Below are 14,370 nucleotides of genomic sequence, written 5' to 3' on the forward strand. Positions count from 1 at the left end.
AAGTACCTGCAACAACAAAACGGTATTCGATCCCCATCGCGCTAAGGAATACCGTTTTTCAGGAGTACAAACATACATGTACGCTGTACCGACCGCTGTACCTCAATGGAGAACAATTCCCCCCCCTCTCTCTCGCTTTGTCTCCTCCCTTAAAAATCGCTAATTGGTTTAATTTTTGTTTACTTTCCCTCTCTCTGCCTATCGCGATCGCCGTTACTCCATTAACGGGTATGTAGGTAGGTAAGGACGATAGCGAAAGAGAAATAGAAACAGAGAGATAAGATCGTAGGTAGGTATGTGTGCCATGCTAGTAAAGGCCGACAAAAAAATACCATACTATACCATAATGCAAGCAAGCAAGCTTACTTCTTCTTGGGGTTCGTAGGATTGTACTTGTCTTTCCAAATCCTGCCAAAAAAAAACACAGCGCAATTATTGGTTAGCCAAAAGATGATGAACAAAACGATGGTAAGGTACCTAGGGTACAAACGATAGAGAATATTCAACAAAAAATTATGAAAAATAATAAAAATTTAAAAAAGTAGGGCAAACAGCTAAGGACTCCGATAGCTTTGGCAGACTACCTAAGCAAGGAAAAGAGCAGCGTAGCATAGAGCAGGTAGCGTAGAGTAGTGCAGTGCATCGCAGTGCCGTGCAGTAAACAAGAACAAAGCAGCAGCAAGCAGCAGCAAGCAGCAGCAGCATAGTCCGGACGACTCCGCTGTAACTGAGGCATTTACATTGGCTGGTAACCCAACCCATAGGATGGCACCTTAAGAGAAACAAACGAACGAAAGAAGAAGGGAAGAGGAGAGGATCTTGAGGGGCGCCACTTTTCCCGAGTTTTTCGGTGGAAGATGAGGCTCTGATTCGTTTGGACCCCAACTTCGAGGCCCGTTTCTGCGGCCCGTCCATAGTTTTTTTGGTTGGAGAACGACGGCGGACCCAAAGGGGTAAGGAGGACAAGCAGCTTTGCTGTTCTAGACCCGATCGGAGGACCCATATGCCTATTCCTGTCTATGCCAATACCAAACCGAAGAAACACATAACTACTGTAACTAAGGTAGGCATAAAAAAAGAAAAGTAAGGCGAACGAACTTCGTAGGCCCCGGGGCCGCGGAGAGCCTATCGTCCAAGTCCCCATCCGAAACGACCGGGCCTTTCGCAGCTGGTTGCTGCGCCGCCGACGCACGGGATGAAGGGATGGAGAGTACTAGGTAACAAAGGGGAAGAGAGAGAGCAAGATGCCAAGAGGGTGAATAAAGGGGTGGGCCATCATCGTACGAGATGCTTACAAAATAACAGCGAAATCGACAAATGAACAAATGGACTTGACAGCTTACCATGTATTGCCAATCGTCTTATTCCCGTTCTGCTCCGCCAACCGATAGTACCTCGCTGCAGCATACTATAAAGGAAGCATACGGTTAGTCTCATGTGATTTTTATTCATTATCCTTAGACATGCATAAGGGTAAAGGGTAAAGGGGGGGAAAGTATAATAGCAACGTAATGTCTCATGTAGCTAGGAAAAAAGGGGCATAGAGGAGTTTCTGTTCCTGCGCGATCCCTGATTTGCGGTAACGCTAAGGTGTGAGCCTCATTGCTGCCCAACGAGAAGAGGAAATTCGGGATCCACGAGCCGCCAACAAAGCTGCTTAGCTAAACTGTCTTTGCTCCTCGGACTACTTAGACAATCCCTGGATCAAGATGCAGGAAGGAAGCTAATGGTCCCAAAGCTGACAGACAAGCCACAATCTAAACCACATGAGGCTGTCACTCCATGGTGGATGGTCGTCGCTGGCCATTGTCTCTTCATCCGTCTGCCTGTATGCTAATGTCCTGTCTGTCTGGGGTGTCTGAGGTGTCTGAGGTGTGTTAAGCTTGGGCAGAGACGTGACGTGACGTGACGTGAGGCACCAATCTTATTCTTGGAAAAGTGATATGTCATGACGGGAAAGGAAAGAATTGCATAGACTAGCGAGGGAAGAGTCTGGCTTTGCGCCTAACAACGTACCTTGTCCTTCTTGCATCCGAAGCCCTCTAGATAGCACCAGCCAACTTCGTTCATGGCATCTGTGTACACCGAGGGAGAAGTCCCCATGTCAGCCTATGGTATCCGCAATACCTCGTCCACGCTCCATGCTCCACGCATCACGCATCATGGATGAATAACTAGGTAGGTAGGACATGACGGCTGCTCAATGGATCGGACCAACTTACCAGTATCTCCAAGATTTGCGGCCGTCTCGTAATACTGCCCAACAATAGTGGTTAGTTGATATGATCTTCACCAAACTTGTGGAAACTTCTTCAAGACGTCTGTCTGGCTGGTGGACATCAAGGTGTCGTCCCCCGTCCCGCTCGCCTCTCCCTTCCTACGCTACAGACTTTCTCTCCTCTCGTTGTCTAACCAATACCTTACTCGAACGACCACTCATAAATCAATAATGAAACGGTGACAGTTATAGTGACCCACCTGTTTCGCGGCAACTGGATCTCGAGGGATGCCCCAGCCGTGTCGGAAGCAATTCGCCAATTCGAATATAGCGAGGACGAGCTCGCCCTTTGCGGCGCCACCTTTCTTGAGGCCCGCTTGTAGCGCCATACTCTCGACCGCTGCTGCGTTCGATGCCGCCGCCGACAGGTAAGTGACGGCTCGTTCGGTATCTGGTTGGCAACCCCAGCCGTGCCTAAAGTTCCGCGAAGCGTAGAAGCACCATGTTAGCTCTCTTACGGTTCTGACATTGTATTGTGACTTTTTGATCTAACTCGATTTGAAACCTTTCTTTCCTCTCTCGTCGTCGTTTTGCTTGGTCGTTGTTGTAACTTCCTACTTGCATGCTGGGACAACTTTGCCACCATCGATCCATGCGTACATTGCATCCTAAGCTACTGTGCTCTGTGCCTGGAAGGAGACAGGCCAGGGGGGATCTCTGTCTCCTGAGGATCTAGAAGTGGCCGTGTGACAAAGAGACACGCGCCAGGTGCATGATCCAAAAATAGCCATGAAACATGTGAGGGCAAAGGGACGGTGATGGTGGTGGTGGCGATCCACTGGGCTAGAGTAAAAGGGGTTTACTGACCTCAAAGCAAGTCCGTAGAGAACCTGGCTCAAGGGATTATTGGCGCCATGGGGATCGGCCAGGCGCCCAAACAGCTGTGTAGACTGGTCGAGCTGGCCGCTCTCGTGCAATCGGATAGCTTCCTGAATCATATCATCAACGGCCTTGGACGAGACGCCGCCGCCGTCTATCCTCCCGTGCGGCGCCCCCCCTCCGTTTCCGTTTCCGCCATCGTAATCGTGCAGGGCCAGACTAGGTATGTCGGCCGACGGCGATGACGGCGACGCGATTCGACGCTGGCCCCTCACATTCGCCTCGGCTAGTATGGTCGCTCTCTTCTCCCACTGGTTCTCGTACAAGTCCTTGTCTACCCCCCCTTTTCCGGCTGCAACGCCCGACCCTCCATCTTCGGCGGCCAAGAGGTTGATCTGCGGTAGGTTTTCGGGCACGTAGTCGGATGTGGACGGTGCTTTAGAAAGGTGGAGGCGTTGCGATAGGCGTCGATGGCCGTGATGTCCTCCTTCTTTGTCTTTGCGCGACGAACCGTCACTCTGAACGGAGGATGTACTACTACCCCGCGATCGCGGCCTGAATACGTCAAGGCTACGGCGCGTTTTAGAGGCGGAGGATCCGGCGTCTTTAGCCGCTAGGTAATTATTGTCGTTATTGTTACTATAATTGTTGCTTTGGCCGTACTCGGTCGGATAGCTCGGTGGTCTGATGATCTCATGCGTTTGCGTGTCCGACCGTACGAAGGTAAACTCGGGCCCGGCTAACCTATCCAAAGTTTCGCGATCGACGCCGTCGCGACCTCCGTCCAACTGATCTTTCTTTTTGATCAGATCGCGAATCCCCATGATTTGATTAGTACCACGTGTAAAGCCTAAAGCCTAATAGCCCAGAAAAGACCGAGATGTATGTAGTAATCGTTAGACGAGGTTAGACGAAGTTCAGATTTAGAAACAAAAAATATATCATCAATTGATCTTGTTCGAATGATCAGCCAGCAATAGTAATTGCAGCAATAGGTAGTGTAGTTCCTTTTTCTCCTTCTCTTTTTTTTTTCTTTTTCTTTTTCTTTTTCTTCTTCTTTTTTCTTTTTTCTTTTCTTTTCTTTTTGATTTCTGTTTCCTCTTATCCCTCTCTTACTTCTTTATAATAGGATGATGGCAAGTTCAGCCCCCTCGTCTTACGCGCCGACCTCGACTTTGACCGATTCTAAAAAAAGGAGCGACTTAAAAATAAGAAGGAAAGAAAAAGATATTGACGTATTATTGTATGGTATTTGAATTGTGTATGTATTTAGTTAGGTGGCACCACCTTTTCGCATTGCATCTTATTTGATCTTCTTCTTTTTTGGCCCCTCGAGTACGAAGTTGTACTACTAACCGGTTAGTAAATTAAGTCTGTGACAAAGAGAGAATCACCTTTTACTCCCTTTGTTTCGATCCTTCCACTTTTCCAAGCGCCTCGAAATATGCCAAGGCCCTTTCCTAGTGAGGACATCCATGGATACCTCCAATTCCCAGCGGGGTTGACCTTAACTGTGCCACTGTGGGATATGGGCTGTACCTACCTCCTACCTTACATCTGCTATATCTTTATTTTAAAGTCAAATCTAGTAGCCTACGTACTATGTACCTAAATTATATTGTACAATACAATACAATAGTTACTTAGTAGGATATAGGCACCGAACCTTTACTTTTACCAGCCATGGCGGGTCGATTTACCCATTTACTGTACCTAGGTGTGCGTGTACCTACTACCTACGATTTGCTAGGTACCTACCTACCTAGGCACCTAACCCCTTATTCAATCATCAGACCGACATACTGAATAATCCCCCCTTTTCTTTTCACTTGTCACTCATATAAAAGACCATTACCAAAATAAGTATGTATAGGTGCAAAGCACAATTCTTCTCTATTGTGATTATCTACTAGATACCTAGGTACCCAGGCAATTTTTCTTCTTTTTTTTCTTTCCTCCCTCGGAGCTATCAACTCCTCTTTACCAAACTGTCTCAAATGAAATGCGTCGGAATGGGGTATCACAGACCATTGTACGAGAATAAGGCAACCTTCGAATGCCATCGACAGCCATGGCATGTGCCGTTCAGATACTAGCCAAATCGGTCATAGACCAAGTTAAAGGGGGTATTTTGGAAATTCCCCGGATACGATGCATATCGTCCATGGCGAGCCACGTCTTCTTGCGTTCCTAAATAATCAGTAACTAAAAGCAATCCGATGGGATTCGTTAGAACCCGATGTAATCCTTCTGCTGCACAAAGTCAAGGTCGTCATCATCATCTTTCTTGACAAACTCTTCGACTTCGTCCGAATCTATGTCGTCACTGTCTGCTGCAGCGTCTTCGTCATCGCTCGACACAAATTCCATGTCCTCGGCTGCCGATACGCGATTGCCCGCCTTGCGAAGGACACTTGCCCTTTCAATGTGCGGCCGCTTGCAACCCAAGACATTACAGACACCGGTGTTGCTAAAGTCGGGGCACTCGAATACGTGGCGATCGGGACATTGCGCTCCCTTCTCGCAGTATCCATAGATCCCAAAGGATCGACATACTGGGTCCGCTGGCGAGTGCTCGGCGTGAACATACGAGCAAGTTGAGTTGTGGCAATTCCCCTTAGCGAAGTGTACGCAGAGAGGTGTTCGCTCCTCTGAAACGTCATGTGAGAGATCACAATCGTCACCTTGCAGACATTTACCCTTTAGGAGGTAATCCCGGCAAATTGCCGTCTTGGTAGCGTCGTGCATGTATCGGCATCGGGGCCCTTTCGGGCATGAACCTGCGACTAAGAGTTAGTATCTGTACCGGGGGGTCTTACCACACCGCAGTCCTTCGTGAGTCGCGAGATGGGGTTATAATCCGTAATTTTGAGGAAGACGATACCGGTCCATGAAAAGGTCTTGCACTGCTCGTTGACCTTCTTGACTCCACCAGCGAAACTAAAATGAATGTCAACGTTTAACACTGTATTTCTATATGCACCAGGCTACATACCGCTGCGCTTTCACAATCCCGTGTCTCACAAGGTTGCCGTGCTTGGTACGATGAAATTTGACGCCGCCGATTAGGGTAACCTTGGGGGTGGCCGAAGGAGGGTTCACGTCGTCTAGTTGCTGGTCAGTCTGACTATTTGGAGCTGCATCTACACAAGGGATCGCATACTGGGTGCCTTGACAAGCTTGCTGCCGTGTTGCACGACGTGAAAGCGGATGCCATCCACGGTGATCTCGTATTGGGAAGCGGAACTAGGCAAGTTAGAATTTGATGGGGTGGCAATAACACCACTTTGAAGCATGCTATTCATAAACACAGCTTTCTCGTGGGTGTTTTTTTGCGCCTGTTTCTGACGAAGGGTTTGCTCCATGGCATTGGCGCGTTGCTGTGTTTCCTTCTCGTATACAGAACTGTTGATCAGCTGCATGTGGCGATCGGTTTTGGTAATCCATGAGGGGGTAGTCGGATTAGAAGTCTCGTCGGTGCTTTCGCCTGTATCAGTTGCAGGTTTGTATTGTCCATTCAGAACAAGAGTCTTGTTGCGATAGGTTGGAAGAGCTCCTCTGCCACGTCGACCACGATAGCTTCCGCGAGGGGGGTACGGTGTAACACGGTGATAAGATGCTCGATAAGAAGGGTTTAGATCTTGAAGCAAGGTTAGTACCTCTACCTAAGTAAACAGTTCGTGACTCTGAGTTCGGACTGGGAGGTGTATCTACCTAGGCTCGAGCCATCTTGTTGGGCCTTGTGGCGATTGATTTTTCCTAGTACGACATGAGTTAAATGGTGAAATACGTGATAAGTGTTTGTATTCAACGTAAAATACGCACCAGCTAGTCTGCTGATCTTGTCCATAAGCTCGTGATCTTCGGGTGTTGACATTATTGCGACTGAAATCTAGATGGTAAGTCAATGAAATGGGGGAAGGGCGCCGTCGATGTTAAAAGACAATGTTTGCGAGGGGTGAAAAGGGGGGGGGGGATGGGTGGCGAGGGGTTCCAAAGACGAAGTGTAGGTACCTAATGAGTGGGATTCGCGTAACGTCTTTGTCTTGTATTGCTGAAGAAGGAAAAATTAGGACCGTGTTCCGTGATAAACAAAGAGGATCGAAAATGTCTAGAACTTAGAATACCTAGTCTGTTACTAGGTAGTACACAGATGGCGATGTTGATAACTTTGGTGCGTGGTTGTGGGGATGTCGTCATTCGATGGAGGCAAGTGAATAGTTGAAAAACAACTACTTGGTAGTAATTAATCGTTGAAGGGGAGCAAACCTCTATTTTTTTTCTTCCTTGCGCTCTTGTTCTTTCTCTTTTATCCTTTTTCTTTTCTTTCTGACTTGGTTATGAATATTCGAAGAATATGTCCAAGAGTTGATGGCAATATGTTCGTCGCGTTTGTCTTAAAGTTAGTGCCTGGTGCTTCGTTTGCGATGTTTATGAGAACATTAAACATTGAACCTTGGAAAGTTTTAGGTTTGATGGGAAAGATGGGGATTGCATGATTGAGGTGGGGCGCGTATTTCCTTATCTAATCTTAACGCTTAAGTTTTACGCTTAACCTGTATGTACGTGCCTGCTTAATGTTCAACATACCAGACCTAACCTTACATAAGTACCTTGTACCCTTGATCCGTTCGCGGCTAATCAATTGGCCTTGAACCTTGAAGTTGAACAGTTCCATGTATCACTCACTAAACTAAGTAAACTATACTTACATCATTCTTTCAAAGAACACAAACCGCGTCCTAAAGTGGCGCCCATTCAACCACTTACCAAGAACAATCCCCGATTCTTAATCCTCATCTAGACAAATTTAGTAATACATTCGAGGAGAAACAAGTCCAACCCCGTCGTCGATATTCATCAACATGGCCGCCCGTGTCAAGAACGAGCAGGGCCTCAAGCCTGAGCCTGGCATCAAACCCGAGCTTGATGGCGTAGGCGCATCGCCTGCTGGTACTGCTATGTCCGAGGATGACGTCTATGAAGATGCTGGAGATCTCGAATTCTATGAAGCGAATGATACCGGAGCTGATTCGATATTCTTGACTCATATCCCAAAGTATCTTTACGATGCATGGGAAAGCATGGATGATGATGCCGAGATTAGAATCGGTACTCTACGCCGGTGGTATAACAAGGGTCCGAATGGTGAAAGAACTCATGTGATTTGCCCTTTCCCATTCCCCATCCTAATTTATGCTTCATTTCTGATTGATCAAATCCCAGTCAAACCTAGCAGTCTTGCTAGACCACCAACTCGCCCCCCATCAGCAAATACCAAAGGAGTACACCCTCGAGGTCAAGGATATGAGCCTTGCGAACACCTTTCTATTTACTGAGCAAAATCTTCCCGGATACAAGGCCAAGAATCAAGGACCGACCGATATTCCTGCGTACCTTCGACCGAAACCCGAGCGTCCAGCCCAAAATGCGCAGCCCGAACCTGAAACCAAGCGCGGTCGAAGGGCCAGATACCAGCCTCGCTACAAGAAAGCTATTCCCAGTCAGTAGCGCTTTTCTCCCTCATACGTATCTCAGAATACTGATTGTTCGCAGAGAGAACCGTTCTGGCAGGTCGATTCCGCCACGAACTAAACTGTCGACCCGCCTGGACAGCCGAGGCGAAGCATTGGCTGAACATAAGAAACAACGACGCCATGAAGCCCAAGGCAACCACTACCCTTACCTCCTCTGCCAGGCCCACTGGTGTCATCCAAGCTGGTGCTCACGTTTCTCACGACAAATTCAGCAATTTTGTTGTAAGTCTCCTCCGACGTATCTTTGTTTCTTTTTTATATGATCTAATGATATCAGCGTGTTGGTCCTGAGGCGAAGAAGGGAGCGAAGAAGCAGAAGGAAGAGAAGGCTGCTCGTATACCGAAGAGCGAGTTGCGAGACCAAATCTTCCGTTGCTTCGAGCAATTCAACTTCTGGTCTATGAAAGCTTTCAAGCAATCCTTGAACCAGCCAGAAGCCTGGCTACGCGATAATTTGGAGGAAGTAGCAGTACTGCACAAGACGGGACGTTTTGCCAACCATTGGGAGCTGAATAACGATCACAAAGGTGCTCTCAATATCCTTGAAGGTGGTGGTGTTGCTCCTGATACTGCACCTGAGGCGGACGATTCTGATTCTGACGCGGAAATGGAAGACGTCTTACCGGCATGATAGGAGCTAACGTAAGCGTACCGGTTGCCAAATGAGAGTGGCGGTTAGGAGAATTTGAGCACGAGATGGGGAGTTATGGCGTCTTCGGACTGTTTATACGTCAGGGCTTCCTTGTACAACATATTGATACCCTCGGCAGCATACGACTAGGACTCGGTTAAGTGGCCACTGTCTCTGGAAGCTCTGACTAGGTATCTACCTAAGGTGACTTTGAATGTGATATGGCCTTTACAAGTGTGTCAATGAAAGTACTAAGTAATATAGTTGCCATAGGTGACAAAAAACACTTTGGCATTCTGTACATGTATGAACCCCTTTCTTACACGTGCAATGATCACATGAATGTACTCCAGTGCCTTGTCCCCGCAATTCTCTTTAAACTTCTCGGGTCAGATCCGCCCAACCGGAACTATCGTCGAATCATGCTTCAGCCTGGGTTATGTAGTAGGTAAATACAACAACTTACTATACAAGGTATGTACCTTTTCCCCACATTCATCATGTCACATACATGCATATTTGAACATTCAATCCCTCTCGTCACCACACACTAACTGGCTACCTTACGTAATACCTCTTACTTTCACATACACTTACACATACACACACTCACACACTCACACACTCACACACACGTACATCATACTATAACAACAATGAGCATCTTCCTCGACTTCGACGGCACCATCACCGCCCAAGACACCGTCAGCTCCCTCGCCAAGTTCGCCCTCGGCGTCCGCGCAGCCGCAGGCGAGGACCTCGCGCAGGAGTGGGACGGCGTCGTGCGCGCCTACGTCGACGACCACACCTCCCGCGTGGAGGCGTACTCTCCCGCCGCATCTTCGCGCTCCTCCCCAGCCCAGGAAGTGGCGTTCCTCCGCCAGCTGAAAGGCGTCGAGAAGAGATCGCTGGGCCGCATCCACCGCTCGCAAGTGTTCCGCGGCATCGAGCCCGCTGCGTTCCGCGCCGCGGGGGCGGGGTTGGTGAGGGAGGGGACGGTGGTGCTGAGGGCGGGGTTTAGGGGGTTCGTGGAACGGAGGTTGAGCGAGGGCTGGCGCGTCTGGGTGCTCTCGGTCAATTGGAGCTCGGCGTTTATCGAGGGCGCGTGCGGTGGGTTGGAGGGGGTGAGGGTTATTGCGAATGATATACGGGAGGATGGGGCGATTGCTGGGCCGGAGATATTGAATCCATCGAGTGCGGAAGAAGGGGACTACGAGCCCCGGATCTTGACGAATTCGAGGGATAAGTTGGATGCGATGGAAGCCACGCTTCGGGCGGAGGGGTTGGTGGGAAAACCGTCGGTCTATTTTGGTGACTCGACGACAGACCTGGAGTGTCTCCTCGCTACGAGCCAGGGGTTTGTGGTTGCGGACCAGGATGATTCTTCGCTGTTGAAGACGCTGGTGAGGATAGGAAAGGAGGTTCCCCATGTGAGGGATCAGAGTACGGAAAATAAGCTTGCGTGGACATCGAATTATGAGAATATACCGGATGATAGATTTGTCTTAAGTTGATATTGACTCAGTACTTATTTATACCTTGTCATTTCTACATGTATTCGGCGTAGTTTATTGCTCTTGCTCGCGGTTGAGGTTACAGTGTCTAACCTACGAGGAGATGGTCATTAGCCCCTTAATAAGTCAGCATCTCCCAGGGTGATATTTAGTGCTTTGTGCCTTTCTCGTTAAATATATGTAATAAAAGACAAAGGTACTACAGACACTTCATAATTAGATCATCATATACACGCTCCTGCCAGTTTGCTCGATGTTCTCATGCAAACATTTCCCTAATAGATATTTACTGCATATAAATTTGTCATATAAGCCATCTATGCTTAAATAACAATTTCTCTTTGTATCCTGTTTGTAAATTAACAAGATGGGAAGTACTCAAAATTGGAAGTATTATATATATATTTTAATTGTCCAAATCCTTCTATTACCTACGATTTCTCGAAATCTCCTTTTATATTGCCAAGAATTGTCTCTTACAACCCAATATATTACAAAATGCCTTGGGAACGGTATAAGAAACTATGAGGACTAAAAAAAATGTTGAGATGAGTGCCCTGCATTCTATTATCCCCAGTCGTCGCCCACCCAGATGCCTAATTCATGAGGCTTATCGAGCCTTAAATATTAGGCAATAATCAATACTTCTCGTCTTTGTATAGATACATACATATTACTAGGTACCCTTTTAAATATCCACCTAGTACGTACCACCTTATGTTCATATGTCCCCTATCCCCTTTTGGCATCAACTGCTCCACTTGAGGCTCTACAAGTTAACTACACCAGTCAAGTTGACTGGTGATAGCATTCATGTTGTAGATAACCACAAATGGGATTTGCCAATGCGGTAGTGCTTTATAGCTGGAGCTGTATCAACTTTGAATCATGACAGCTGCCTCGTGCACTTCAAGATGCAGTTTGATATTAGCTAGCACCAGCTTTCTCCTGATTCAAACCTCGATGTTAACTATTGTGCAGTGGGTCATGGCCATATGTCTTTCACGAGCCTCAGCTTATGTACCTAAATCGAATGCCAGGTCAGAACAAAGGCCGAGAAATGACAATGCTTTTTGTCTACCGCGGCATCTATGTCCGATATATGATCTGGAATACGCATCAAATGACGATGGGGCATTTGACTTATACAAATCCATGACTTAGATCATTACTATCTGTAGTTGCCCGTCCCAGTTGGCGGCCCCGTCGTTAAGCTCTATACGAATCAGTTGCACCCTTACAACCTTAGACTAACAGTGCCAGTTGCACAGGTTATTGTAGCCCCTTCATAGCACTCCACCCTGACCGTGGTTCATGGCGGCAACCCCCCTTAGCCTAAGGGTGCCATTATTCACCATACTCATCTTCACTATGTCGCCGCCAAACCTGGGTCCAACCTAAACATAAACATAAACAATCCCTAGACCTGACCATTTTTCTGCTCCGGTACCCAATACCGTTGAGCACACTTTCACCTCTTTCACCTCTTTCAGCTATTCAGCACGATATTTATAAACAACATATTGCGTTGATCAGTTCTATCTTCAACGAATTCAACGAAGAGCATTTATTGAGGTACAAACATTTTTATTTCATCCACACTCATTCACGTTAACTTCTACACATCATGGACACTAATCCCTAACCCAGTCAATGCCCAAGATGAACCGCCGGGAGTTCTCGCGCAGATTTGAGGCCGAGCTCTACTCGACTTCCGAGTCTGATGGCATCGCCCAGTCTGAGCGTGTTCCTCCTCGTGTGCCTACTCCTCCGCCAGCACCGCAGATCTATGGCTCCGATGTCCAGCAAAGTCCACGTTTTCCGACGACTCCCCAGGGTCGTTCCCAGCCCCAAGGGCGTACTCAGCAGCCCCAAGGTCGGGACCGGTCTCTTTATCCTGATTTAGATGGATTCGAGTTTCCCGCTGGACATCGCCGTCGTCCCAGCGGAGTACAACTACCTCCTCCGATTCATTTCCGCCAGGAGCCGCCAGTCTATTTACGACCAACTGTAGCAGTGTCCTCATCGCTGCCCTATTCCCCCCATTCGCCGTGGCACCAGGGATACCCCCAATACCCCCAATATCCCCAATATCCCAACTACCAGGCGGCCAGCTATCCTGGTTACCAAGCTGGTGGCCTCCTTCCACACGCTTATGGAAGTGCGCCTCCCCATGGAGCTCCGGCTTCATATATGCGCCCTCCACCATATGGAGGACCGTCTCATTTCCGAGAACCCCCGTTCTCTCCTTACGACAATGGACCCGGACCGCAAGTCCCGTACCAGCATAATCCTCACGGTTACCCCCATGCCCACCCAGCGCCCCCGGCTCCCGGCCCCCGTCCATTTCCACACCCAATCGGCACTCGACGCCGCCGACTTAGCATCGGCGAAGTGGACCTATTCGAAGACCCAGAGCGGGTGAGAATTAGTTCTGAGATCGAGCTTAAGCAGCGCTTTGTCAGTACCTACAAGCCGCTCGTCGGAGTCATCGGCCGCATCGTCAAAGAGCAGCTAGGCCTGGACGACAACCCTCGCGTCAAATTCGACATGTACCCGGTGCGCATGAACGAGGAGCTCTGGCGCCCCCAGATCCGCCCGGTCACCTCGTCCCGCAGCCCCGTCTTCCAGATCACGCTGCCGCACTACGACTTCCCCCGCAATGAGCTCCGCCGCGCCTGCGAGGCCCTCCGCGCCACGCTTGAGCGCTACCACAACCCCTGGTACCGACTCGCGGGATTCGTGATGCGCGGCTCGCGCCACACACAGCCTCCCTACGCGGTACGCCGCCGCCACTGGCTAGGCCCCCTGGTGGTGTACGAGTTCTCGTACCCAGAGCTCTACTACCGAGCGGTTATCCTCGACCCGGAGCAAGTCGAGTTCCGAATGCTGAACCCGGCTCTTGAGTACGGTGATTACAGTGACGATGACCAGGAGGTGCTGGTGGATGAGATGTGGAGAGATGTTCGCCGCCGCCGAGCGCAGAACATGTATGCGGGAGCTAGCGTGTATCCCGCAGAGTGAGGACGAGGAAAAGAGTTGAGCTTGGGGAAGAGGGGAGGGCTTCCAGGCGCCCGTAGGAAGCACGAGGAATGGAATGAGTGTTTATGGGCATGGCGTTACGGATGCTAATGGCTTTAAATACCCTCCAGGCTGGAATGTGTGTGCTAAGAGAGATCCAGTATCTCTCTGAATGTAGGTGAAGTTGCTAGACTTCCATGCGAGGTAGCTCAAAACTACACCGCCTACAAGTACAAAATAAAAACGATGAATTTCATTTGACCGTGGTGTGCACATACATAACACGTGAATAGGTCCTAGGCAAACTTGAAGCTAGAGTCCTGGCTGATCAGACTGTACTCATTTAATGCTCTTGTGCCTACCTGTTAGTAATACCTCGTAGTTACAAAGGAGGAACGGTACTGCCCATACCTAAGTAGGTACCTCCTTTCTCGGTACTGTGGACGTGACGTAGAACAATGCCAGATTGCTTGTTAAGAAACCAGCTAAAGGTCCTCAACGTGCCTTTAAGTTAATCAATAGAAAGGAACAAAGCCTCCCAACAACTTACAATGAGAGAAAACAAGAACA

At 48.7% G+C, this 14,370-nt stretch overlaps 5 protein-coding genes across 5 annotated transcripts; 3 read left to right on the forward strand and 2 right to left on the reverse strand.

Annotated features, from left to right (window-relative positions):
* Positions 1-150: 150 nt before the first annotated feature.
* GGS25DRAFT_340228 (HCP-like protein) lies at positions 151-4,669 on the reverse strand. The gene is made up of 6 exons (XM_049257956.1): positions 3,086-4,669; positions 2,479-2,692; positions 2,223-2,256; positions 2,017-2,075; positions 1,344-1,408; positions 151-408 (listed from the first exon to the last, which is right to left on the reverse strand). The coding sequence occupies exons 1-6, from the start codon at positions 3,919-3,921 to the stop codon at positions 363-365; spliced, it is 1,254 nt and encodes a 417-aa protein (XP_049115951.1). The 5' UTR covers positions 3,922-4,669; the 3' UTR covers positions 151-362.
* Positions 4,670-4,957: 288 nt separating this feature from the next.
* Positions 4,958-7,560, reverse strand: GGS25DRAFT_496530 (uncharacterized protein). Its single transcript, XM_049261525.1, has 8 exons — positions 7,367-7,560; positions 7,112-7,151; positions 6,923-6,982; positions 6,812-6,856; positions 6,261-6,737; positions 6,093-6,204; positions 5,982-6,037; positions 4,958-5,877 (listed from the first exon to the last, which is right to left on the reverse strand). The coding sequence occupies exons 3-8, from the start codon at positions 6,972-6,974 to the stop codon at positions 5,327-5,329; spliced, it is 1,293 nt and encodes a 430-aa protein (XP_049115952.1). The 5' UTR covers positions 6,975-6,982; positions 7,112-7,151; positions 7,367-7,560; the 3' UTR covers positions 4,958-5,326.
* A 145-nt stretch (positions 7,561-7,705) lies between these two features.
* GGS25DRAFT_496539 (transcription initiation factor IIF, beta subunit-domain-containing protein) lies at positions 7,706-9,580 on the forward strand. Its single transcript, XM_049261526.1, has 4 exons — positions 7,706-8,259; positions 8,324-8,600; positions 8,654-8,856; positions 8,912-9,580. The coding sequence occupies exons 1-4, from the start codon at positions 7,963-7,965 to the stop codon at positions 9,263-9,265; spliced, it is 1,131 nt and encodes a 376-aa protein (XP_049115953.1). The 5' UTR covers positions 7,706-7,962; the 3' UTR covers positions 9,266-9,580.
* An 87-nt stretch (positions 9,581-9,667) lies between these two features.
* Positions 9,668-10,979, forward strand: GGS25DRAFT_496540 (haloacid dehalogenase-like hydrolase-domain-containing protein). The gene has a single exon (XM_049261527.1). The coding sequence runs from the start codon at positions 9,922-9,924 to the stop codon at positions 10,777-10,779; it is 858 nt and encodes a 285-aa protein (XP_049115954.1). The 5' UTR covers positions 9,668-9,921; the 3' UTR covers positions 10,780-10,979.
* A 1,462-nt stretch (positions 10,980-12,441) lies between these two features.
* On the forward strand, positions 12,442-13,803 carry GGS25DRAFT_532652 (uncharacterized protein; the record flags this gene model as incomplete). Its single annotated transcript, XM_049265608.1, has 1 exon — positions 12,442-13,803. One exon carries the CDS (start codon positions 12,442-12,444, stop codon positions 13,801-13,803), a length of 1,362 nt encoding a protein of 453 aa, XP_049115955.1.
* Positions 13,804-14,370: the final 567 nt, after the last annotated feature.

This window comes from Hypoxylon fragiforme, assembly GCF_022984875.1.
Source record: "Hypoxylon fragiforme strain CBS 206.31 chromosome Unknown GGS25scaffold_6, whole genome shotgun sequence".
Classification (NCBI taxonomy): domain Eukaryota; kingdom Fungi; phylum Ascomycota; class Sordariomycetes; order Xylariales; family Hypoxylaceae; genus Hypoxylon; species Hypoxylon fragiforme.